This window comes from Spea bombifrons, chromosome 5 (assembly GCF_027358695.1).
Source record: "Spea bombifrons isolate aSpeBom1 chromosome 5, aSpeBom1.2.pri, whole genome shotgun sequence".
NCBI lineage: Eukaryota > Metazoa > Chordata > Amphibia > Anura > Pelobatidae > Spea > Spea bombifrons.
The window spans coordinates 50,925,871-50,948,505 of record NC_071091.1 but is presented as its reverse complement, the minus strand read 5'-3'; the positions used below and the strand labels follow the sequence as shown (position 1 = coordinate 50,948,505).

Sequence of the window (22,635 nt, the reverse complement as noted above, 5' to 3'; positions counted from 1 at the left end):
CTATTCCGTTAAATTTGTGTATTAAAATAACCTATGAAGCGTAATAGTTTCGGTGGTATTTGTTGACAGACTATTTTACCTCAGTGAAACTGAGATGCGTTTCAGGCATACTTCCTGTCAGAAGTAAACTGCTAATAGAAGAGGCAATGAATATAACAATTGTGAGAACAGGAAGTTAGTTGCGCTCCTGGCATACACAAACATTGTTTAAGTTTTAAAAACAAAATTACACAAGTTTCTTAACTGGCATGGACTGTAAATTTGAAGAATAAGAGAGTGCTCAATCTACTGTAATAAATGTGTACTCCCCGATATCCTTCTTTGTGTGTGTGTGCAGCATGCTACATCACTATAAAAAAAATTTATGTTGTATATTAACATAAAAGTATTTTAACATTACACGTAGTGTATCACTTGGCATTTATGACCACAAGAGAGAGAGAGGGTCTGCTCAGCAACATTTCACCAATATGTAAATTTACAGTGTGCTAAGCCTTTAAGAATAAGTGAGCATTTCTGCTCACGTGAACGCCCTAACATTTCAGATGTCCAAATCGGGACACCTTTGTTTGGGGGTGGCATAAAGAGGCAGGGAGGCACCCGGCTTCCTTACCTCTCCTGCTGGAGCCGAGATTGGGTGTAGTGTATGCTTTAGCAACACGGACCAAAAACGCCACAAGTTACTTGGCTGGTCATGGGTTAATCAGAGGGTCTGTCCACACGGCCCATGATCACCACTGCCTGCAAAAGTGGGACAGTACCTTAAAATCAGGGCTGTCCTGTTGAAAACGGGATGACTAATATAGTTTGTAGATGACCGTAAGCATACCCCCCAGTCGTTAAACCTGGAATGGGAAGAAATATAATTGGGGTAATTTTGTACAAGGTTGCGTCTGTAGCGATGACCAGACTTTCCCAGCAATATATAACAACAAAAAAACAATTATAATTGAAATATTCCACTGAAAAAATAATTCGCTTTAGTCAGAAAGACTTTTTCTAGTAACCAATATCCATTTCTGCATGTACAATTAAAAATGTTGCATAACATCTTGAGTACTGGTGTAAAAATAACATTGTATGTGGCACTTACCGGCAATACAAATAATTCTGAAGGCATGAAAGCATATAAAACTGTTTGCATAAGTGATTTCCCCAAATTGCACGAGGTATTTTTTTTCCTTTTTTTCTTAAAGCAGAGTGTGCACAGGTACACATCACTAACTTCTACAAGTAGACTTTGCAAAGGCTTTGGATTTTATCATGTAATGACCAAATATTGTTTAAAAACTGATGATTTTGTTTTTTTGTTTGTTCAGAAACAAAACAAAAAAAGACCAGCATTTGTACCATTTTGTTAATAGAAACATTTCTAACTACAAAAGGTCCCAGGAAGATGGTGATCCAAGTAAGCAGCAAGGATCTGAGATGCTCCTCCTTCCCGAGCGGCCTAGATATCACTCTACGTCATTTCAGAAAGGCAGCACTATTAGTCCGTTCCCTCGTCGAGGTAGAACAATATATCTTCAGAACAGGCAAACTGGGTAAAAACCGAATGATGCAATTCAGTTCAAAGGGATCTGTTACATTTTTATGCCTTCTTGTTGCGTTAATTGCGATAGTGTTTTCTTGATGCGCAAAGCGGTTAACCGGGCTGCTCCATTGGCATACCAGCATTCACGCATGATTTTGGCCATCACTCTTAATGCCTGTCAGAGAAGATAAAACATTACATTCAGTCCTATATGTGCAATTGAACTGTTTGCTGCTGAGTCATAAGCATTTTAGAACACAAACATGGGCACTTTTCTTAAATTACAAAATGTGCCATATTATCATCGACACAAAAAAAAAAAATTTAAGGAAAGATTTGCCCGTTCACCAAACATTACTTTGAAATTAACCTCCTGGTTTTTTCCCCCCAAAATAACGGTTAGTTCTGTATTATTTTGCTTGTCTAGTCCTTCAAAGAACCGAGCAACTATTTGCAGTGGAAGACCAACATTTTACTTTCTTGTCTGAACAGAGTATTAAGAGTCTCTACCTTGATGTGTTGCATCCAAAATAAATCTAGCAGTGTCAAGCAGATTCTGTGTTAACGTTCTTGAATTATGCTCAGCGTATTCATCTATGAAACTCTTTGGAAAGTGTTTCATTGTAGCAGCAGCATGAACACTGCCGAGACAAAGCTTACCTCGCAACTCTGCCATCTGTTTGGAATGTTTGGTCTAAGCTTCTGTTCACAGACCACTTTTCTCATTTCTTCCACCGATGGGTCAGATGGTACCAGGTCATAATAAGGTAATTGGTAGTCCTCATGGATTCCTGTACATTTCACATTAGAGAAAAAGAATAAATACAAATAAAATACTGTGCAAAGTTTTCCAAACTCTAGATTTTCTATGTTCCATGGCTTTATCTAAATATAATAAATAATAATAATAATAATAATAATAATATAAATACCAGCACACTGAATACTGCTTGGCAAATGCTTGATTAGCTTAATACAATAATAATAAACACATTTTCATACAGACCCTGATGGAATGAGATTAATTGCACAGAAAACCAAACAATTGCATGCAAATAGTATAATCTCAGAAGAAAGAAAGCCATGTAAATGGATCATTTTACAACAGGACATTGTACAATGGCATTGGGTCATGAAAATGTATCCAGGAAGCATCAGGTATCCCACAGTCATCTGTATAAGGGGTCATTCAATCAGAATACAAAACAAATCCCACTAGCCTCCAATCAGCTAGGGTATCTATGCATAATACATGTGCAGACTGCGGGGTTATTAAACTATTCAACAGCTAAAAACACAAGGACGTGTAATCGCTGAACTCCTATTCATGATGACTAAAAAGCCTGAACCTGGATCATGTTTAGCGATCTGAAGGGTAAAAAGACAACCGCAACAGCTCATAGATCAACTTACAATTGAGCATTATTATTAGGGAAAACCAACACCAGTTACAATTGCTGCACGACCAACTTAATACCTTACTGACTGCCGTTAAATATAAAGAAACACCGTAAAAAGGTGCTCTCCAACCGATTCCGCCGAATACACACTTTTGTAACTAAATGCAACATAATTCCAAGTTGTACTGAATGCTTTTAATGGTGTAAAAGGGCACTTAATTATTTTTGCCAGGAACACTTCATAACCACGTGACAACTTGTTGCCATAGAGACTGAAATAATTTTTTTTTGATTTGTGTTTTAATGTAATTAACCCTTCAGACCAAAATAATAAAATGAGAGACCTGCTTAAGTTTATTTGCATGAAATACCAGAGACATGTTTTGTCTAAGTAGAGCAAAGCACCTTCAAAATAATTATTCAGCCTTGCAAATGAACTTCTATTCGTAAGCTACTTTGTGCTACTTAAACCCTTTCCATGCAGTAATTTTGCCACCAGCCCTTGTCAAAATCTATGGAGGTATTTTTTTTGTATATGTCACTTTCAAACAAGACCCCAATATGTGTTCAGCAACATCTCCTGAGTACAGTGATACCCCATCCATGGATTTGTTGGGTTGCATGGGGGGACAGAAGGCCACATCTGAGAGGTGTGCATTTTTTTGGGGGGGGGGCAGGGGATTTCAACATCTGGTCAGTGTGTGGCCATGTCCTATTTATGGGACATCTTCAAATCCAGCCAATTTAATTTGCCCCATCACTAAATAACTAGATGCCCCATGGGCATTTAAAATGTCAGTATTTTAACGCTTTTCATGCAAGGATTTTTGTAAAGATATAGTCCTAATTAGGATTTGCTCATATATATAATATATATATGGGGGAACTCTGCAGAAACCCCAATATGCATGAGCCCCTTCCCACACCCCAGCTAAATGCCGAACAGATATCCCAGCAAATTGCATTCTCATCTCCAGCACTGACTCCCCTGTGTGCATGTGTGGAAAGTGTTCCCACTGATTTTAATGGTACTAACTTTCCTCCCACTGATTGGCTGCTTGAAGCAGACAATGAGTAACCAACAGGTCATGGAGGAAGAAGGCTCCAGCTGGAGGGCAGCTTCATCTGTGTCAGGTAAGAGCTTTAATTTTTTTCTCTCTTTGAAAGAATGCATATTAAAGTGCTCACATTACTTAATATGCATTCTTCTCTAGAGGCGGTGTCAGGAAAAATATACATCACTCCTTGTTTCCTTCACATGTATCTGTAGATCTTTCCTTGTCTAGTACACTTTAGGTCCCCTGTAAATATTCTATGCCGCTTTCTGGTAACTTTTCTGTTAAAGTACAAAACATTTGAAAAGGTACAATGTGATTTTGTACGTGTCTTAGTTGAGCAATGAGACCCATTGCAGAGGTTTAATTCCTTTAAAAAAATATTTTGGAAGATAAATGTTGCAGAATCTTGTAATACCTTTTTTATCGGACTAACACTATTTAAAATAATAGACGAGCTTTCGGGAGTCCTCCCTTTATCAAGTCAAAAGCATTTCTGACCAAGATAAATGGAAGATAAATGGAATTCATGTATTTCCTTAAAAATGTCCTATAATCCCTATTCCATGATAAGCTATATTGAGTTATAACATACGTTAATTAAAATTGTATTTTAGACGTATAATTTTCCAAGGGAAGAAAAAAAAAATCATTTTTTTTTTCTTTTTATAAGTCATATTGTTCTCCCCACTGGGCTGTAAAGTGTATCCAGACACTGGAAAGGGGTGTTTAATTGTTTAAACTATAGGTACTTTATCTGCTGTCAGGGATCTTCACTATAGTAGGTTATTATTTAATACTTAGGTTGTCCGCACCCATTTTCTTCACTGCAGAATTGTGTAAATTCTATTCCTGGAAACCCTCACTAGACATACATTGATTTAGCAGTATAATTAGCAGTCCTAAATTTGCAAATTTAGCTATGGGACAAACGCTATTTGCAAACAATGCAGAAAGGAAACAAAACACTGTTCAAAAAAATGTATTAACCCCTCAATGACAAAGTCCGCAGCTCAAAAAGCTTCAATGGGTTTAGGGACCGCCCATTGTCCTTAAGGGGTTAAAGTTTAAAAACGTATAACTACAAAACTAGCAAAAATGTAGCACATAAATTTGATTTAAAATATATATATTAGTTATATACACATCACAGCAGTCACTTACCACCGATGGAACATCGACGGGCTATTTCCCAAAAAACCAATCCCGTTGCATAGATATCAGCACGCTTAAATGACTCAAAATGCTTCATATTTATGGAATCATCTAGTACCTCAGGAGCCATGTACCTTAACAAAAAAAAAAAAAGTTATGCGTTACCCTGAAGCATGAGTTAAGAATATGACATACCAATAAAGTGGTCTTGTTATTCACAAATGTATGGAAAGCCAGGTTCAGGTAAAAAAGGGAAGATTTATTCTATACACCAGTACCCAAACTACCAGTACATGCATAGATCGAATTGCATTTAGGTTTTAATTCATTAATGAATCTAAGGCTGTCGGATTTTCCTCGAGTTGCATTTTGGACATACGGGATCTCAGGTGTTACATGCAGAGTTTGGGGCAAAAATTGCTTATTCATAGGCTGCTTGCCTAAATCTGGCAGTATGCAGTGCTGTATGCGCGCACAGGTATTGAGAGGGCTAGGCTTAGTATTTTTTTTTTACCTATATGGTTTATTAAATGAAGCTCTTAACGTAGAAGCAGCAAAAGCAACAGTAATGTTCATTAGATCACTATAAAAAAGGCTGAATTACATACACCTAACTGTAATATCATGCACACAGCATTATAAGCAGACACGGTGCACTCAAAATTGCAGTTTATGTGCATGCTGAAGGAATACAAGAAACGTATATACTGCATCTCACAGTAAGGACTAAATGCACAACGTTATTTATGACATTTTTCGGAGGTCTGAGCATTAACAAAAATGCAACATGGACATCCAATTTGACGACCAATACAAAACTTTACATGATGTGATGTAGACGCTTCAAAATGAGAAGATGTCCATCTATCAAACACTATACATTTCTGGTAAATACACTGCTTAATAAAGTCAATCGAACTTTCAGTTTGTATTGTTAATCTGTCTTTACATACTTAACACATCTATGACAAAGGGTGTATTTTGTTAGTCGTTTTTAAAAAAAATATGGCTTTGTATTACAATACAGAGAACGCACAGGAAAGCACAAGTATGCATTTAGAGGCATTAGACTGCTTCCTCAGGAATAATGGAGAACAAGTTAGAAAATATGTTATTTTCCCCTTAAGGTCAGAGCGTTTTGTTTTTTTGTACCCTTTGTGATAATGGCGGTTTCCTTGAGCTATATAGTTTTTTCCAGAACAAGAAGGGCTTTCTTTAGATCATATAATCTAATTTACTGTAATATATAAAATATAGTATTATACTTTATATTATTCTTTTAAAAAGCACCTTTTCTTATGTGAAAATACTTGTGTTGTTTTGCAAGTTGTAGGACAATAAGTAGAATATTGCTATTTCAAAACCAGTCATTCTGCCCCCATGTCCTATTGAGGACATCTTTAAATGGCAGCTAGTTCAATTGACCCCATCAAACCATATATTTACCCTAAGGTATTTCAAATGCTAGTATTTTAACGCTTTCCGTGCATTAATTCTACTACCAGCCTTTGTTAAAATTTTGTGATTTAATGATACTAACAAATATACCTTTTTGTTCCAACTCTATGATTTGGTGCAATGTCGATTGTGTCTGTTGCAGAATCGTGTCTCACTGCAAGTCCCAGGTCAGCGATGCAGCAAGTTCCGTTCTTCTTAACCAGAATATTTTTGGATTTTAAGTCTCTGTGGGCAATAGCTGGTTTACCTAGTAAAGCAAACAGCAATTATGTCTACATCCAATTAAGGTAATTCATGCAATCAAACAGAAATAGCATTTCCCAACTGCTGGACAGAAGTTACTCTATACAATTTAACATAAGCAATATTGTTTTCCATGGCTTACACAGGATTCACTGCTACAATCTTTGTTTAAAGCGGATAGGTTTTAACTTAAGGCTGCAAAAATCCATTCAAGAGAATTTACCTTGTGTCCCAACAATTTCCATATGGAGATGCGCCAGGCCACTCACAGTGGATAAGGAAAGTTTCAGCATTCCTTCGACAGTGACTGTGTACCGGTTTAGGTAGTCAAACAGAGACCCGTGTTCATGGTAATCAGACACCAACCACAGCTGGGTCCATGTGCCATTGTCTGCAAATAAAGTACAGGCATGACAATACAGAAACCTAAAATTTGATGGCATATAATGTGTGGGGTCCATGTGGCATGGTACTTCTGGGTGTACTTCCTAAGCATAGGACATACACACAGCTTGCAGCGGAATGCCAAAGAACATAGCACAGCCCCTACACAGCGCTTGCAGGGGAATGCTAGCATTTTTTTACTACATCAGAGAGACTATACTCACTCATCATGAGAGGTACACCACTATATTACTCATAAGCTACATGTGGAAGACTTACCACAAAAATAAAGACCTAAAATGTGAATACACATAGCTTTATGCCTATCCCAATGCATGTTTAAACCCCATTCCTGGATTAGATACTCAGTAAAATAAAGCTTGCTTGCATTACACCCAACGATGGCCTCTGGTCCTAATGCTACAAACCTTTATTGTCTGCTGCGATGAAACCAAGAATATTTTCATGACGCAGCATCACCGTTTGATAAATTTCTGCCTCTCGAAACCAAGAACGTTCTTCCCTTGAGGAGAAAATCTTTACAGCCACTTCTTCTCCTCTCCATTTCCCACGCCATACTTCACCAAATCGACCCTTTCCAATGCTTTCTTGTAAAATAATAGTTCTAGCAATCGTCCTTTGCACAAGTAATGGTAGCCCTAGAAAGAGAACATCAGCACCCTTTATATAGTTTGTACCATAACAATAAAATTACCATTAAGTACAGTGCTCTATACAGTAATACTGTTAAGCACTTAAGAAAGCTTTGTGAGAAATGTAATTGTATTAATCGAGGACTGGCTAGCAACCATACAAATTTGGTTATTTAGACATTATTGGTAATATAAAACTTAGCTATTCTGTTTCAATAATTTTATATTGTGGTCTATAATATACAAACATTCCAAACAATTTTAACATTCACGAAAACTATCCATTTAACCATGGGAAACAGCATAGAAAAATCGCCTCTTAGAGGAGATATTATAACATGCTGGACCAATATAAAGAGCTTTTAAGTGACCTGTTCATTAACAGAAACGTACAAAGAACAAGAGGTCACCCTCTGAGACCAGAGGAGCAAAGATTTCATAGAGGACAAAGGAAGGGATTGTTTACAGTAAGGGCAATAAAGGTACGGAATTTACTGCCAAGAGTGGTGCTTTCAAATACAAATGGATGCCTTCAAACAGGGAGTGAACTTTAATTTTTTTTATTTTTTTTTTTTTAGAAAGCAAAACATACAGGGCTATCTTGATCCAAGGAGAAATCGTATTGCCTTTTGGAGTCTAGAAGGATTTTTTTTTCATTAAGTGGTAAAATTTGAAAAATAGCTTTTTTGCCTTCTTTTGGATTAAAAGCAGGAGGGATAGATAGATGGTTTGGAACTTGATGGCCTTTTTTACAACGTAAATTACGTTGCTATGTTTTAATATGTATTATGCATTCGCAGTATTGTTATTGCATTTCGTTACTTATATAACAAATTCACATTTTGTGTCATTGGTATTAAAAAACAATTACCTGAGCCAGAACCTGAAGTTGTCATGTCATAAATCAGGTCTTTTAATGTAGCACCCTCAGATATGAAGGGGCGATCTAAATGGGGATCTTCTTCATTTGGAACACGATGATGAATGACATTCCGATTATGGCAGACGTACAAAATTAACATCACTAATATGCAAATAAAGCAAACCGGCCCTGCAATTACAGCCGCCAACTCCACCGGGCTTAAACTGGGAAAATTCTTTGTTGATGGCGGCGCTGAATAAAAAACAAATACATTGCTATTAGGAATATAGTATACAACTGATATAATGCCAACATGACACATAAGAAGCATTTGTATTATTAAATAAAAGAAAAGTCAAGCCAGTAAATATTAAAATAGAAGTGAAAATACAATTTATTTTCTATATGACAGTACTTCGGAATGGGAAAGGTCGGAAGGAGAAGATTGATTTTTTTTTTGTTTTATAGGCCATGCACAAGACTAATCATATCTACTCCCAACAAAGCCGTTTACAAAAACACATAGCACTTTGCCTATGTATTACAAACAACCTTTTACTTAAGGACTTGGGGAAGGTATAGAAGGTATATGGTCATCTTTCATTTTGACATGGAATTCATTTATTTAAACAGGCTTTGTGGGCAGGCATCCTTTTTGTTTGTATTTATTGTTTGACATTGTTTCCCTTTCTGACTCTCCGTTGCCTTAGATTTAAAATGTTCACTACTACTTGTAAAGTAGTAGGGAGATGCTATACATCCTCCTGGGTTTACTTAAACCAGCACCCCTGCTTGTGAATCCCCTCTTTACAGACTTCCATCAAAATTGCCAGCGATTTTAGTGTTTGTAAAACATTTATTCAATGAGCCCATCATCAAGTACACAACCTTTGTGGTGTCCGTCCACACAAGTGGCGTTTTATTCCAAACCACAGGTTTTCCTTAATCCCTAATTATATAGCATGCACATGCCTTGGGGGTATTTACTCTGCCATCGCATCCGCTACTGCAAGTAGCTTTCAGGATCAACCCCCCGCTATGGTGTGCCCCGGGAGTACAGCAGATTAGGATGAAATCCAGGATTATATATAACTACGCTAAGAATTTCTTCTGCATACTCCCAAGAAAAATACTTTAAATATATCTTGAAGTGGGAATTATTCTATCCTATCCATACTACTACTCACAATCAGAAAGAAGAGACTCTAGCTGCCTTCCTACACTAATTATCTACACTTTACATAAATAAAAAACAAATACTGGCGATGATATCTTGGTATAAATACAAACAAACAAAACATGTCCTTTTTCATAGTTTATTACCTGTTGAGGGTGTAAGTTTTTTATTGCAGAAATCTTGTTCACAGCAAACAGTTTTTGTTTGAACCTCAGAATTTACGGAGGAAGCACATACAAATGGTCGTTCTGGAGGATACAGGTCGGACTGGTGAATGCACATGCTGTTGTGAGTTTCTCTGCCATCCTGGACTGTCACAGAGGCTAAACAAAGGCCATCCGTCTCGCAGGTCTGGTTGTCTTTTGTACAATGCTCACAGAGACACTTCAGCGCTAGGAGTAAATGAAAACGTGAAAATGGTTTAATACACTCAATGAATTCGATCATTCACAGATAGCAATAGAAATAACCATCACCCTGCAATATTAACATTACCTGGTAAATAAAATGCAATATACCCGGATCTTTTTCTTTAAAAATGCATATTAGTTATAATCATAAATAACCACAAAGTCACTTGGACGGCAGTATATTTTTATGATTAATAAATTATTACAATTATCTTCATTGTTAAGGTGCAATATTATGGTCATAATCACACCACAGATCTCGGGCTGTTTTTAATTGTCATAAAGATTTTCATAAACTTGCAAATAAAATAGTCATTGATCATGGTCATCATAATGTTGCAGGCTATCCATTAAACTTTAAGATGTTTTTTTTATTTTTTTGTACGCTTTGTGAAAATGGCTATTTTAACACTTCTGTAGTGTTTGTAATTTTCTAAAGTATGGTAAGTTTTTAAAGTATTTTCTGACCTTTGTTTGAAAATTATTTTACTCATCTACAAAAGCTAATGAAAAAACACTTAATATTCTAATATTTGTCGATAAAAAACAAACAATTCTTTTTTGCAAGCTATAGGGCAATAAGTATGAGGCTAGGTTTCCACTTGGGTTTTTGTCCGGCGTTTTTTTCTTGATGAAAAACGCCAGGAAAACTGCCAAGAAAACTGCTACTGCATTTACCTGCGTTTTGGCGTTTTTTTCTGCAGTTTTTTCTGGCGTTTTAGCCTTTCTGTGGAAATTGCTTTTTTTGACCTTAGGCAGTTTTTCCAGCCTTTACAAGTTAGAAGTTTCACCCAGCTAAAAGGGATTAGGATAAATGGCAAGTATCTGCCCTCTCCTGATGTCATTTACTTGGTAGACCCTTTTGTCTCTTTTCTGTGGTTTGTAAGGCATGCTTTATTTCGAATGTCTGCTCCTCTGGGAAGATTGGCCCCAAATGATGGTGCAAATTGTTTGCTGTTGCTTTTGGCACGCAGGATCCGGTCGCGTATGTTTGTTTGTAATGGCACGTTTGTTCCAAATGGTGTAAAATTCAATATGAACCAGTCCAGGACTTTGTTTTGTGTGAAACTGTTTGTTTTCAGCCTATTTCTCGTAGGACACACAGATACTGGGTCCATCCTCTGCATTGTAACTGTGGAAAAAACGCCAAGGCAATAAACCCACATGGCTTTTTCATGGCGTTTTTTCTCTCCCATAGACTTCTATTGGAGAAAAAAAGCCAAGATTTCTTGCAAAAAACGCCAGAGTGTCAACATGCTGCGATTTTGAAAAACTGCCACAGAGCCCAAAAAAGCAGAAAAACGCCAAAGAGGACTGAAAAAACGCCAAACAGAAAAACGCCAAGTGGAAATGGCATTTTGCGATTTCCTATTGAATTACAGCTAACATCTGGCTGCATGCGTTTTTCACAAAAAAACGCCAGGTGGCGCTATTGGCGTTTTTATAGGCGTTTTTAGCAAAAAAAAACCCAATGGAAACCAAGCCTAAGTAGCATATGTCCAAACCATTTTTTTTCTCAAATCTGATCATTTTGCCCCTATGTCCTACTCTGGACATCTTTGAAGCCAGTCAGTTCAATTTACCCCATGAAACCCTATATGTTTGAAAACTAGACACCCCAGGGTATTTCTTTGAACTGGATTGTTCCTCTTATGTCATGATGAGATTACCAAGGGCCTTTTTTATTTTAAAAATGTTATTACATTTTTATTTAAATATTTTTACATCTTTATTTTTTTTTTAATTTGTATTTTACTGACCACACAGATATTAGTGAGCTGTGCTCCACTGACCTGCATCACCTGTTCTTAAGAGGGTCTGGAGAGATGCTCTGTGAACTCTTTTTGAATGGGCATCACCATCTTGTTAGAGGCAACATGTCTCTTTCAAGAGGTGTCTTGAAATACTCCTAATCAACCTTTTTTTGGGTTGCTGAAAGCCACTATATCAAGACACTTCAACATTGGCTCCAAGGAGTGGTCTAAAGGTGCCCCAACTTAATTTTTTGGTGTTGCTGAATACCTCTTTGTCGAGCATTTGCAGCAACAGTAGCTGAGCGAAGAAAGCAATCAATGAATGCTTTCTTCACTCGTTCAACTCCATGATGCGCCAGGCACATCCATTGTCATTAAAGGGATGCATTTCCTTGATGGCCAGGCACGTCAATTGTCGTCAAGGAGCTAATATTCAAGCACAGCTGAGTTGGCCCATTTAGAAGGAGGCACAAAACATTTTTAGAACACACACTCTATATGTACTTTCAAGCAGGGTCGAAAAAGTTAAAGAAGGGATTTATGGAAACCTTATGAAACTGAGCACAGAAAGAATTTAGATGAGATGAATGGATTCTTTTCACTCTGGATTTGCACTTAAAATGGAAGACGTAAAAGTCTAAGTGGCGATATCAAATAAAAAGGCAAATAGAGAAACCAGAAAAAATGAATGCCAAGTGGTTTGTGGAACAGTATTACAACCAAGCTTTGTGTGAAGGGAATAGTTGGATTAAACAGCTGCATGATAATTTAATACCTTTCACTGAGCAGAGCATCCACCTAGAAGAATGAAATCTAGGGAAATCACAGGACAAGATGTTTAAAAGGCAGGTCATCAATCAAAATAGAACTTTAAAAGGTAAATTATGATAACCCTGCAACCGAGGGGATATTTAACAGTTTTACGATTCCTGCAAACTTTGTTACATGGGAACCATACTATATAGTTATGTTTTCAGTAGGATATCTAGCAATGCGTGCCAAGTAGTTTTCCAATACTTGAGGTGTTGGTGTCCCTTAGTTCCTGCTTTCACGGTGTGATTTACATGCAGTAAATCCACTCCAGCAAGGTAATGTTGCAAACGCAGGATCATTTTTTCTCTGCATAAATTTGTGATGGAGTCACATCTTGCGTCACACAGACAGTGCTCCATGTTGACTTGAATAAATACTAGCTCCCTTCTGAAAATTTTAAGGACCGGAGACAAGCAGAGAGTCCAATAAGCCGTGTTCGGCAACACCTGGGAAGTCTTGTATAAGTGCAGGAGAGGTAGAAATTCGTGCCAAGGACAGGCGAAGATCATCAGATGAGGAGAGGGTCTATAGGTGTGTATTTGGAGATAAGTCAGAAGATGTAGGGAGCAGAACTGCTATAAATTAGATCCTAAAGCATACAGGCAGTCAGTGAAGAGAATGACAGAAGGGAGAGGTGTTAGACTGATGGATAAGGAAGATATGCCTGGTGGCAGCATACTTTGTATTCTGCTCAGGCTCTATAGGCCCTTTTCGGTGGAACAATAAATATAGAGATTACATATATATATATACATACACACACAGTGATTTTAAATGATCATACTTATGGTCCTTCTCCACTTTTTACCAAATCTCAATCTAACGAGAAACTGATGTTTTTCTTATGCCAATGGGATAGCTGATACAATAAGGCAGAACAGTTTTGAATATTAAGTAAGTGAACATTACTTACAGCTCCACATGTAAATGGTGCATTCGCAACTGGTTTCATCATTTCCTCGCAAACAGTATTAAAAGGGAAGTAAAACTTAATGTGATCTCAAAGGTCTTGTCATGTGTTTTTTCTAGTCTAGACTTTAGACCTCAAGATGTTTAGGCTTTTTCAAACTAACACTTCCTTTTATTGTCTTGCAAATTTTTACATTTCATTAAATTGTAATATATATATATATATATATATATATATATATATATATATATATATAGTGGAAACAGTTTATCAACTCTTCTCGCAATACATACATTCAAAGCGTATGACAAAGCTAGAAGAATTGACAGACTAAGACAAACCAATATATTCCTTTAAGGGGGCCCTGCTCACAAGCTTACATTCTAGAGCAGGGGTGTCCAAGTTTTTTCTGCAGTGGGCCACTTCATCAGAATTGTATACGTGCACGGGCCGCACTCATTTTTCACTGTGACAAAAAATATGGCCTTTAATAAAATATGCAGATTAAAATAAAGTAAATAACACAAAACCTTTACTCTTCCTCTCACTGATTTCTGGGCCTAGAAAGTTTTGCGACTACAAATTCAGGATTCCCTAGATTTATTCTAGGGATGAACTAAAATGAAAATTCTGGACCAAAACATTCAGGGTTCACTTAGCCAAAACCGAAAATGACCCCCACCTTTAAAAATAATAATAAAAACTCACATTTTTAATAAAAGTAGATAACACACAATTGGACAAAATTAGCAATATGACTTGGCAACCAGTAAATGCTGGCAACCCATGCAACCAGTAAATGCTGATACCTAGGCATGATGGGACTGTGCTCGCTGTGATTGCTGTTAGCAATCACACTCCTATCATGCCAAGTCAGCCAGTACATGCTGGTACAGCGTGGCTGTAAGTGATGTGCAGACCCCATACTGCTGGCAGCATCACTACACAAGGGGGGCAGCTAGCTAGGTTTCAGCATGTACTGGCTGACTTGGCATGATAGGAGTGTGATTGCTAACAGTAGTCACAGTCCCATCATGCCTAGGTTCCAGCACTTACACATCCATCCAGTAAATACTGGAACCTAGGCATTATGAGACTGTGATTGCTGATAGCAATCACACTCCTATCATGCCAAGTCAGCCAGTACATGCTGGTACAGGGTGGCTGTAAGTGCAGACCCCATACTGCTGGCAGCATCAATACACAAGGGGGGCAGCTGGCCAGGTTTCAGCATGTACTGGCTGACTTGGCATGATAGGAGTGTGATTGCTAACAGCAATCACAGTCCCATCATGCCTAGGTTCCAGCACTTACACATCCATGCTATCACACACACACACACACACACACACACACACACACACACACACACACACATTTATTCATATAATCATTCATTCACAGATTCATTCCCTCAATCACACACACTCATTCAAACACCCTCCCCACCTCCTTACCTGCAAGGCAGCTCCTCGATGCCGCTTACAGACTTCAGCAGGGGGCGCGGCCTCCCTCTGCCTTCTCTGCTAAAGCACAGAGGAAGTAGGATGTCACGTGAACTCCGCTTCCTCTGTGTGCAGTCCAGAAGACCCTCCCACAAGTAAGTAGCTGGGCTTGAGGTGCGGCTCGCGTAAGATCGGTTGCCCTGGCTGCCGATCTTACGCGGGCAGCACCTCGAGGTCTCGCGGGCCGCATTTGGCCCGCGGGCCGCATGTTGGACGCCCCTGTTCTAGAGGTTACCAAAAAGCAAAACAGGGGTTTCATATTATTGGTTACAAATAAGTTTTTCAATAAGCACACTTCTGATAAAATACTCAGACTTACACAGAAAGTCAAACCATACAGAAGTAAAAAAAAAAATGCTGTCGTTGCTTGGTGGCCTTGCACGACTAACTGCATTCTTCAATGCGTAGAGGAATATGCACAAAAGGCAACAAGGCATTTTGCTGCAAGCCGAGCTCTGTATAATAAAGATCTAAAATACCAACTGGTATATTATGCTTGTAACCTTGCAATCCCAATCCTACATGACAGGCACACCATACTTCTACAACCTTAAGCAATATCATTTTATTTTATTTAAACAATCGTGCTAGTGTATATTAACCATAGTGTTGGTAAAAAGCTTTATAAAATCGGTCAATTTAAGGAACAGTACGTGTAGCACTCCAATATGAACCGGCAACATGAAAAGGCATGTAATATTCTTTTCCCAGAGATGTCACAGAGCATGTTTTTTCTTTTCTTGAAGAGAATGATCAGCAGTAAGAAGCCTGTATGCTCAGAATAGTCTATGCATGTGATAAAGCTGTTTGCAACTGAGTCAGAGGCCGTGAATATAAGACAGACAAACACGGCAGTCCGGTAGATTAGGAAATGCGAGTCCATCCAGGACACATTTTTATATATGCATGCACTATTGTGCCTTTATTTGCATAGTATATATAGCGCTGTGAAATATATCAGCAACACTGGCAGTGCTGCTTTTTTTTTTTTTTTTACCCTTGTGCTATATGAAATAATAATCATTCCTATGATAAAATCCATCCGCAAGAGCAGTGGCCTCTTGTGTGGCTCTTTATTATTCTGCCATACAGCAGAGCATGTTATGCGACATGAGGAATATTACAAAAGTTGTATAATAACGAGAAACCAACGGGAAGAAAAAAAGTCCTACGCAAGACAAGCGATGTTAGCATAGATCTATTACTAACATTCCAAAAACAACAGAGCAGCATTTTAGTGAAATCTGCCATACAAGTGAAGCATGGTAGCCAAAAAATGTGACAATAAACATGTTACAATCGTATAGACAATTTGTATGTTCAAATACATAACACACACAGAACAATACATCACAATTGCAGTATTCTAATTTAGGCCTCATTACACATGTGCTAGACTACCAAACAACGGGAAGACAAATGCATCTGAAAGCAAATATGGAAGGAACCTTCCTCTGGCACCAACAACGAGAAATCGCACAAAACAGGGGATATTCATTCAGGCTACAAATGTACCAGTCAGCGATTCTACTCCTTTGAAGGGACTTAACTCGTTTATGTGCTGGGAAACTGAAGAATGTGCAGAGCAATGGTCCCCCCCCCCCAAGGGTAAACCAGAAAATAATTCCTTTTAACCGCTTAAGGACCAGGCTTTTTTTTTATCCTCACTCATTTAGTGTACCCACACAAGTCATATTGGTTTTTTTCAGGACAAGGATGTTAAGGGGTTAAAAAACTGTCAAAGATTCCACAATGTATCAAAAGAACAATCCCACCTTTGGTTTCATGTTTTTGTAACCCCTTAATTGCTCTCGGCTAGAAGTTCCTGCACTGGCTAGAGGAGCATCATGAGATCCTCATCAGGATACGGTAGTGGTGTCTTTATACAGCACTGCTTACATCCTAGCGTTTTACCCCCAAGGAGGGATCATATCATTAGATCGACACACACAAACATGCAGAACACCAACTCTATCACGCATGCCAATCATAAACACACATTCCACTCCCAGGTACACAGACGCACACACTTTTCTCCAAAAACACACTGCATGCCTCAGTCACAGACCCCCGATGCTTCAGCTCTACAAAATGGATTTGCCATCATGAATAGATCCAGATTGTGTTCCTATTAGCTTGGTATGCAGGCAATATACACGGATTCTGTTTTGGGTCAACTCCAATAATGGGTTCAAGCCCCTATTTGGATATTCTGCATGACCGTTAAACCTTAGCAGCATTTTTTGTTGCACTCATGTAGGGGATACAGAGAAGTGCAGGTCTGGAAGGCATCCTGCATTGGAAATAGTGAAGTTATTTTTCTGGCTGTTCAGAACTGAGCCCATGGTGTAAGAGCAGAGTACAGAGGACAGCAAAGGACTTTTGCTGGTTTGGTCACTGTTTAAAGAGGGGAGGTGTATCAGCTCAACAGATCGAAAAGAAACATTTTGTTTTCCAACAGTACTAAACAAATAAAACAGACCTGAACATTTACAAAATCTATCTGCCAATGTGAAACAAAATAAAAAAAAACTTTCTGTGTGTTATTTTCAGGTATTAAAAGAAAAAAAAAGTAGAAATTTGTTTGATTTTTTTAAAGACACAAGATAAATCTGGAGGCTTCAGCGCGCAGCTATGTTTGTGTGCCTTTAGTGAAGCTGTCAATCACTGCTTTGCTTTAGCTGCATCTGAAAGTACACAATGGAAACAGCTCTAGGGTAATTTACAATCAAGCCAGCATTTACAATGTGATAAGCACGTTTAATAAAATGTTGCTCTGTCTACTAAAACGCAAGGCTACTGAGATGGTAGTAGATAAGTGGAACAGCCTCCCGTCAGAAGTAATAGCGGCTAATACAGTGAGGGAATTTAAATAGGCATGCAATAGGCATAAAGCTATCCTGAAAACACAAGGCCTATAGTTGGTTTCTACTGTACATGTAATATTTACTGAAAATGTTAACAAAAACTGTTAAGAGGATACAGCTAAAATATATATATTAGATATTAGTATTCATTCCATGCTTCCATGTGTACACTGCTGGCGATTTTGTTTCTTTTAATTGAAAGGCACCAAGATATTACCGTATTTGCTCGATTATAAGACAAGGTTTTTTTCAGAGCAAATGCTCTGAAAAACACCCCTGGTCTTATAATCGGGGTCGTTTTATAATCAGACCTCAAATAGGTCTGACTATGAGACTAAGATCCAGATCCCCTGCAGTTTAGATGAACATTTATGGTAAAACTTTTTTCCTATAGGGTCGTCTTATATTCAGGGTTTTTCTTTTTTTCCTAAATTAATTTTCAGATTTGGGGGGTCATATTATAATCAGGGTTGTCTTATAATCGAGCAAATACGGTATTTAGCAAAGCACAACGCGTGTAGAAGCCGGTGGCAATTTTGTGTCTTTTCATGGAACGGCAGACATCAGTCCTGCTTCAATGTGCGGTTCTATGTTTCGTTTTTTCCATGCCTTCACAAAAACACACAGCAGCTGAAATTAGCGGAGCAGACTATACAGTGATGAGGAATAGCTGTGTGGGTCAATGGGCACGAATGGAGGCCAGCATAAATCTGCTAGAATGTCGGCGCGTCTAAGGGGGCCTGTAGAAAATGTCCTAAAGCTTTAAAACAAATGTCCGGAATCATATGGGACAACACTTTTAATTATAAAGAAGGGGGGATGTTTGTTAATGGTCTGAATGGTTGTTTCTAGGTGATGATGTGGGATCAACACTTCAGTCACCTGATATTTTCTTGAAAGAGATGTGCTTTTAAATGTAAAAAAAATATATATATAATATAATAATATATATATTATATTTATCTCAATGCCAACATTTTACATGAGTAAAACATGATAAAAACAGGCAGTGCAGACGGTACATTAAGCTAGAATGAATAAGTGACATCTTTCTCTCAAGTATTCACTTAACTTAATGCACATTGTAGGAGGATAAATGATGGCAAATGGAATATCGCATCATCCTTGACTCTAGCGTGCTTTTCATGGATTAGACCAGGTTCGCTAGCAGTTTGAGTCACATCAGATAGAGAGTTTCCTGCCAGCGGCATTACAAAGAGCACTGTATCGTAACGGGTGACGCGACATATCTAAAGAGACGCCTATATAAAAACGCACACTACCGTTCAAAGTTTGGGGCCGTGGAAAACATTTCTAGCTGTGTAACAATTGCAAAAAGGTTTCCTAATGATCAATTATCCTTCTTAACCTTATTCGGATTAGCTAATGCAACGTGCTATTGGAACACAGGAACGATAGAAGTCCTCTGTCTATGAAGATAGTCAAATAAAAATCAGCCCGGCTGATTTCCAGCTGTAATAGTCATTGACAACATTAACAACGTCTGCACTGTATTTTTAATCCATTTCATGTTATTTTAAAGGGACAAAAATTTGCTTTTGTTTCAAAAAAATATTTTTTTTTTTATAAAAAGGGACTTCAAACTTTTGAGCGTAAAAAAACAATGTAAAGGTCATAAGGTTGCGTGCATGCATTAATTACCAAAGGACGAGACAGCAAGCTCTGCAAGAACGGGACAGGCAGCGATTTACCCAGCAACAGCTGTAACCTCCATCGCTGGCTTCATTATCAGTAACGTACGTATGTCAACAACAAAAACGCTCGGCTGTAGAATTATTTTCGGGTTAATCGACATTTATAAAGACAAAGTGACCTAGAAACAAATTAAACGCCCACCACTGACACCCTCAGCTACCATTCGTCACATCACTGAAAATAGATCTAAAACAAACTAGGACAAACCAGAAACCATCACATATACCAACTGAAGCCACGTATAGCAGAAGCCAGTCCGAATCAAATAGATTCATCGGCATCAGCTAAACAAGTGTTGATTTGCAGTACAGAAAAAAAAAGAAAAAAAGAGACAGGTTTAGCTTTCATCAAATGAGTGTATTATTTCATCATCAGTATTATAAATATGTAAACACTCGTGCGTGGGTCGGAGATCTGCGAGGTTGGAAGGAGCATCTGCCGCGGCTCGCATACACAAACACTCCTAGCTAGAAAGGCACAACACCGTGGGAGAGCTGAAAGGCATTTTCCTAGAGAGCCAAAGCTGGCTGTTAAAGAACACCTCGGACTAGCGCGACATAAAAAAAAAAACGCGCGTGGAAATCACACAGGGAAGAATATCACTGATAAAGCCACAAGTATCGTCACTGCAAAAAGAAATCAAAGCACCTATGTTAATATACGCTAAAATAAATGCATACGATAAAGCGAATAGAGACCGTTTAGCGACGTACATCCAAAAAGCCAATTAAAAGGTTATTAGTATCGTAATATACCTGAAGAAGAGACCTAGAAAGCCTTCAAAGCTTGCAATCTCTTATACGTCAGTTAGCCAATAAGCGGGATCATCTTTGCCAAATTTGCTTTCTAGTCCTCAAGCTGGAAGAGTTATTATTAGGGAGAGAACGGGACAGTGCTTATGATTGGGCCAGTGCCCAACAGGCTGTTGGATATTAGGGTTACAAGTAGAAAAGGGGTTAAAAAAGGCGATATAATTTAAAAATTATCTCGTAAAATGTATTTTCTCCCTCCAGAAGATGCCAACGTCTCGTCAAGGTTTTAACCGCCTGATCGTTTATGATTTGATTGGTTCTATTGTACAGGTGAGCACAACTATTATGCACACATGTGACTTTAATTATCGAACATGTCGGTAGTATGTAAATTAGTATCTGTCATATATATATATATATATACACACACACATATATACATATACATACATACACAGTTGACACAGAACTGTCCGGTGCAGAGATTATGACTGCGGAGATCTGTGATGTGTTTAGACGTTTCCCTGGAGGATGCTCTCTGGTCAGCGTGTCAGGAACCACGCCGTATATGAGACATGGCTTCATTTACGCTTCACAGCCCAAATGCAGCAGCAATGAGTAGCCCATGCGTCTTGTCCATCACTGAATCTTATGTGATTGGACAACGCTGAGGTCGGCCTCAGGATTTAATATTATGCACCACTGGTGCACGTGCAGGATCCATATATAACTATATCTCATCCGTACACACAGCATGCATCGCAACAAGTACACAAGGCACCATGTCCCATGGAATACCTTCCTCCTAAGGGTTACTGGAGAGGCATGTGGTTGGCTTCCTAAGCTTGTGATTATTTAACAATACTGTTCTTGTACCCTGATTGACAGCCCCCATTGTATGGAGCTGCCCCTATATTGCTATTAGCATCCTCCTATAGAATAAGGTCTCAGGCAGTTAGACCCGGACCCTGGGTAGCTTTTTTTGTTGTACTCTTCTACACTGGGCTCGGTGGTTAGGAGAAAGCCCTGGTGTGTAATTGCAGGTGCCATAAATCATCCCTCGGGGAAATCCCGCTTCCTCCTCTCTCTTCACCGGCCATGTTGCCTGTCTGGACACAATATAGCCCTCCTCAGCCACTCACCCGCAGCCTCCGGGAGCAGCGCGACCACCAGGAGCAGACAGAGCCCGGACAGCCCCGGGGAGGCAGCCACCGACATGACCCGCACAGGAGCGGCGCTCATCACATCACCGCGAAAGCCGTCGCCACCACTCGTACTCCAGCTCGTGTTTGTGTCCGCTTCTTCAGCCCCGCTCCCTTACCCATCGCCGCCTCTCGCGACGTTTTCGCTCAATCACGCCCCTACCCCCCCCAGCTCGTCTTGCCCATTGGTTGTTTGAATGGTAAATAAAACCACGCCCACAGCGGTTGTGAATGTAGACGTCGTTTTGTGTACTGTTACTGCCTTCACGAATAACCCGTCCTCTGGGCACGTCTGCTAACTGATGACGCAAACGGGTGTGTTCGATTCAACAAGTTCTAATGCCTAGAGTTGTAGTGCCGTCGAAGAATGTGTCTCCATGACAGATATCACTTTGGTGGGATTCGAAACGGATTACCATTGATGCCGAAAACAGCCATCGTTACCTTAAACTTGCACAGTGCTTAGCATTTTGGTTTTGCTTAGAAACTTTCAGCACATTCTGTAGTAGACTGTTTTGCTTCTGATCAATATGTACGGATTGGAGGAGTGAAGATGGAAGGGAGACGTGATAGAAACATTTAAATACATAAAGGGATTTAAAAATGACAGGAGGGAAGCTTATTTAAAAGGAGGAATAGTGTTAAAAGAATTCATAATATAAAAGTAGAGAGTCAGAGACTTAGATGTAAGGAAGTTTTAGTGATACGGTGGTAGATAAGTGGAACAGCTTCCCAGCATAAGTGGTAGACGTTGGTATAGTGAGGGAAGTTAAACATGTATGGAA

The 22,635-nt window shown here is 38.7% G+C and overlaps 1 protein-coding gene across 1 annotated transcript; it reads right to left on the bottom strand.

Moving 5' to 3' along the window:
* Positions 1-21,979, bottom strand: TGFBR1 (transforming growth factor beta receptor 1). The gene is made up of 9 exons (XM_053467614.1): positions 21,791-21,979; positions 10,068-10,313; positions 8,754-8,996; positions 7,658-7,888; positions 7,069-7,236; positions 6,693-6,849; positions 5,154-5,278; positions 2,195-2,325; positions 1-1,709 (listed from the first exon to the last, which is right to left on the bottom strand). The coding sequence occupies exons 1-9, from the start codon at positions 21,888-21,890 to the stop codon at positions 1,584-1,586; spliced, it is 1,527 nt and encodes a 508-aa protein (XP_053323589.1). The 5' UTR covers positions 21,891-21,979; the 3' UTR covers positions 1-1,583.
* Positions 21,980-22,635: the final 656 nt, after the last annotated feature.